Source organism: Frankliniella occidentalis, unplaced genomic scaffold (genome assembly GCF_000697945.3).
Source record: "Frankliniella occidentalis isolate FOCC.00 unplaced genomic scaffold, Focc_3.1 Scaffold4268, whole genome shotgun sequence".
Classification (NCBI taxonomy): domain Eukaryota; kingdom Metazoa; phylum Arthropoda; class Insecta; order Thysanoptera; family Thripidae; genus Frankliniella; species Frankliniella occidentalis.
In genome coordinates, this window is record NW_026271316.1 from 1 (window position 1) to 3,691 (window position 3,691).

Consider the following 3,691-nt stretch of genomic DNA (forward strand, 5'->3'; position numbering starts at 1 on the left):
GGCGCTGTCTCCTCGGCAGCCGGGCCATCCTGTTTGTCTACAGGATCCGCTATCGCTGCGCTCTGGGGGTTGTTGGCCGCACCCGTGTCCACGTCCTCCGTCGCGGGCATCGCGGCCTCGATGTCGTCTACGACGCTGTCCGCTCGGGGCGCCGACACCACGGCAATCTGCTCGTTCATTTTGTCGGCTGGATCCAGCGCCGTCTGCTCGAAATTGTCGACGGAGAGGAGGCGGTCCAGCGAAGCCACATTCTTGATCGACCGTTCCTCATCGGACAACAGTAGCCCGTCCGCAGTTTCCTTCTCGTTGAATGACGTCGCTTCAGGTTCCTCTGCGAGCGACGGACTCTGTTCGGCCAGCACTCGTTTCGATGCAATATCCTCGACATCCGGAACCGCCCCCTCTGTCTCTTTCTCGCCCACCGCTTTCTCCCCTGCAACAGCGTCCGCAAAACTCACGGTGTCGACCTCCTTATCCGCTCCTTCCTCCGCGTCGCCCGCGACGTCGTGTGTGTCGGCTGTCAGTGCCGCCCCGGTGTCGGGTGATCGTCGTCGGCGTTGCTGGTGCACGTAATTGGAGGGGGACTCGTAGGTGGGCGGCTGGTAAAACGCGAGCGGCTGCTCCTGCTGCACCCCATACGGGCCCTGCGCGCCCTCGGCTCCGTAGGCGCCCGACTCATACTGCGGCTGGAACACATCGGGCTGGTACGCGACCGGGCCGTACTCGGCCTGGGCGTAGCCGCCATCCTGGTAGACGCCCTGTGTGTAGACGGGAGGGGGCTGGATGACGTCGCTCTCGAGAGCAGCCTGCTGCTCGAAGGGCTGCGTTGCGCTGGTTGGTTTCTGCTCCGGATGGGAAGCGGCAGTGGCGTCCTGGTTGTAGGGGGTCAGCTGGTTTGCAGGATACTGGTAGGTGCCCTGCTGGTTTGCAGTATGTTGGTAGGCGGCTTCCTGGTTTGCGGGCTGCTGGTCAGTGGCCTGTTGGTATCCGGCTTGCTGGTAGGCGACCTGCTGGTTGGCAGGCTGCTCGTAGGCGACCTGCTGGTTGGCAGGCTGCTCGTAGGCGACCTGCTGGTTAGCTGCCTGTTGGTATCCGGCTTGCTGGTAGGCGACCTGCTGGTTAGCTGCCTGTTGGTATCCGGCTTCCTGGTAGGCGATCTGCTGGTTGGCCGGCTGCTGGTAGGCGACCTGCTGGTTGGCTGCCTGTTGGTATTCGGCTTGCTGGTAGGTGACCTGCTGGTTGGCCGGCTGCTGGTATGTGTTCAGCTGGTTAGCTGCCTGTTGGTAGGCGGCTTGCTGGTAGGCGGCCTGCTGATAGTTGGACTGCTGGTATGCGGCCTGCTGGTTGGCAGGCTGTGGGTAAGCCTCCTGCTGAGCAGCGGCCTGCTGGTAAGAGGGCTGCTGGTAGGCGGTCTGCAGGTAGGCGGCTTGCTGGTAGGTGGGTTGCGCGGCCTGCTGGTAGGTGGGTTGCGCGGCCTGCTGGTAGGCGGTCTGCTGATAGGTGGCTGGCTGCCCTTGGTACCCCGACGAGTAGTCCATCTGCGAAGGATAGTACCACGGCTGCTGCACGGGGTCGTCGGCGGGTAGCGGGGGCAGGGTGGCCACCTCTACGCTGTACTTGTAACCATGGTTGTGACCGTAGGCGTGGCTGTGGCCGTGCTGGTGGTCGTGTCCTGAATTGTAGTCATGACCGTGGTCATGATGCTTCCAGGGAGCGTGGGGAGGTGGCTTGAAGTGCGGGCGGCGAATCAGGGTGGGTGGGCGTATCTGAGAGTCCTCCGGGAAGGGCAAGAAAGGGGCGAGGTTTGCGAGCGAGCGCGGCCACGGCGCCTTCGTCGTGGTCGGTACTACGAAGGGCAGCCTGAACCCTTTCTTCTTCTTTTTCTTTTTCTTCTTGGTTGGGTCCGGCGTCGTGGTCAGGTCCTGGATCTCGAAGTGCAGGTCCTCATCGGTGCTCTCAGGGCTTGGCGGTGCGGCCTCTTGGGTGGGCGACGGCGAAGCTTGGGGGTGTACGACGCCACTGTCGTCAGTGGGGGTCGCGGAGGGAGGGGGCGGTACCGCGAACAGCTGCGCATCATCAGCCGCGTGCTCGTCAGAAGGCTTCGCGGGGTCCGTCGGTGCCGCGCCGGGCCACTCCTCGGGCTGCTCCACCTCGGAGAAACTTCCACGGGCACTCCTCGCCGCACCAATATCATGCCAATCCCTCAGGGGGAACTGGACGGCCCGGTTCAGATAAGCTTGCTTGGCGGTCGTCGAGGACGAGAGGTCTGCGTTTCGTGCGAGCGGGTCCTCTGCCTGGCCGACGGGGCCCTGGGGCTCGGCCGTGGCGGTCGTAGGTCCCGCTGGGTCGCTGGCGGGTGCGCTGGTGCTGGTGACGGGACGAGAAGTGGTGCTGGCGGCTGAATGGGCCGAGGTCGCTGACGGGCTGGCACGCCCCCCGTGCACGTGCACATCTGTGGTCCCCGGTTGTAGCGGCCCCAGGCTCGCGATCTCCTTTGCAAAGTTCAGGAGCTTGTCTAGTTTCCCGAGGAGCGGTCTGTCGGCCTGTTTCGACGAGGTTGGCGCCGACTCGGTCGCCGCCCGGTCGCCACCGCCCGGCTGAGGACTCGGCCGAGGGGTTGGAGGGGAGGTGGGCTGCTCGTCCGCGAAGGTGACATTCATGTTGAGGAGGTCCCTCACGTCGTCCAGGTTGCCGATCGGCGCGGGGAATTTGAGAGAGATCGGGTCTTCTTCCACCGCCTTAAGGGGCTCCTCCTGCAATGGCGCCACCACGGGGGAAGGATTGTCGTTGGACTCGACCATGTAGGGAACGACATCAAGCTTTTCATGGACAGGCTTCGATGCATCCAGCTTCGCAACAGAAACCGGCTTTTTCTCATATTTTGAATCCTTTCCTCCAAGATTGATTTTTTTAGCTGTTTTGAATGATTTGTCCTGGACGGCTGCTTTTTCCTGCTGTGTCTGGTCCTTCTTGCTCACGTGATGGGAAGGTTGGTTTGTCGAGGGGTCGACGTACATCCCTTGGGGAAACAGGATCCTCGTCATTCCAGGTAAAGTCTCGTCGTCCTTCTGTATTTCTTCCAGGGCCTCCCCGACGCCACTCTGTCCCAGCTTGGTGGCGAACCTCACCAGGTCGATGGGCTCGGGCTCCGGCGTGGCCGGAGTGCCGTTCACGGGAACGAACTTGACGACCTGGACGGGCGGGTCAGCCGGCGTGTTGACGACCCAGGCCGGGGTGGTGCTGGGAACATGGACGTTCTCTTGGGGCTTCTTGTCGTTTGCTGGCGCCTGAGACGTGAGGTGTACCATCCTCAAGCCCTCGACAGGCCCCACGGCGGGCAGGTCGTCCTGCTTGTCGACGTCGACAGTCGGCGGCGGCGGAGTGTCGACCTGGAGCAGGCCCTTCGTGAGGGAGTCCATGACCTCGCGGGCGTCGCTGTCCTTGACCCCGCTCAGGTTCACGTCCCCGATGCTGGAGGCGTTGAAGGCAGCTGGGGTGGCCTCCACAGCAGCCCCCACAGCAGGATGCTGCTGGCTGGAGAGGGCGGCGGGGGCCGTGTGCGTGAAGTTAGGTGCAGGTGCGCGGGCTGCGTGGGCGTCGTGGGCGACCTGGAGCACGGGGGCGGCTTGGGGCGCGAAGGCAGCGTGGGCCTGGGGCGCAAGTGCAGCGTGGCGTACGAAGGCAGCCTGGG

The 3,691-nt window shown here is 63.9% G+C and overlaps 1 protein-coding gene across 1 annotated transcript; it reads right to left on the reverse strand.

The window, feature by feature from the left end:
* Positions 1-82: 82 nt before the first annotated feature.
* Positions 83-3,608, reverse strand: LOC127752128 (uncharacterized; the record flags this gene model as incomplete). Its single annotated transcript, XM_052276752.1, has 1 exon — positions 83-3,608. A coding segment is annotated over one exon (3,526 nt), but the record flags the coding sequence as incomplete, so codon positions are not given.
* Positions 3,609-3,691: the final 83 nt, after the last annotated feature.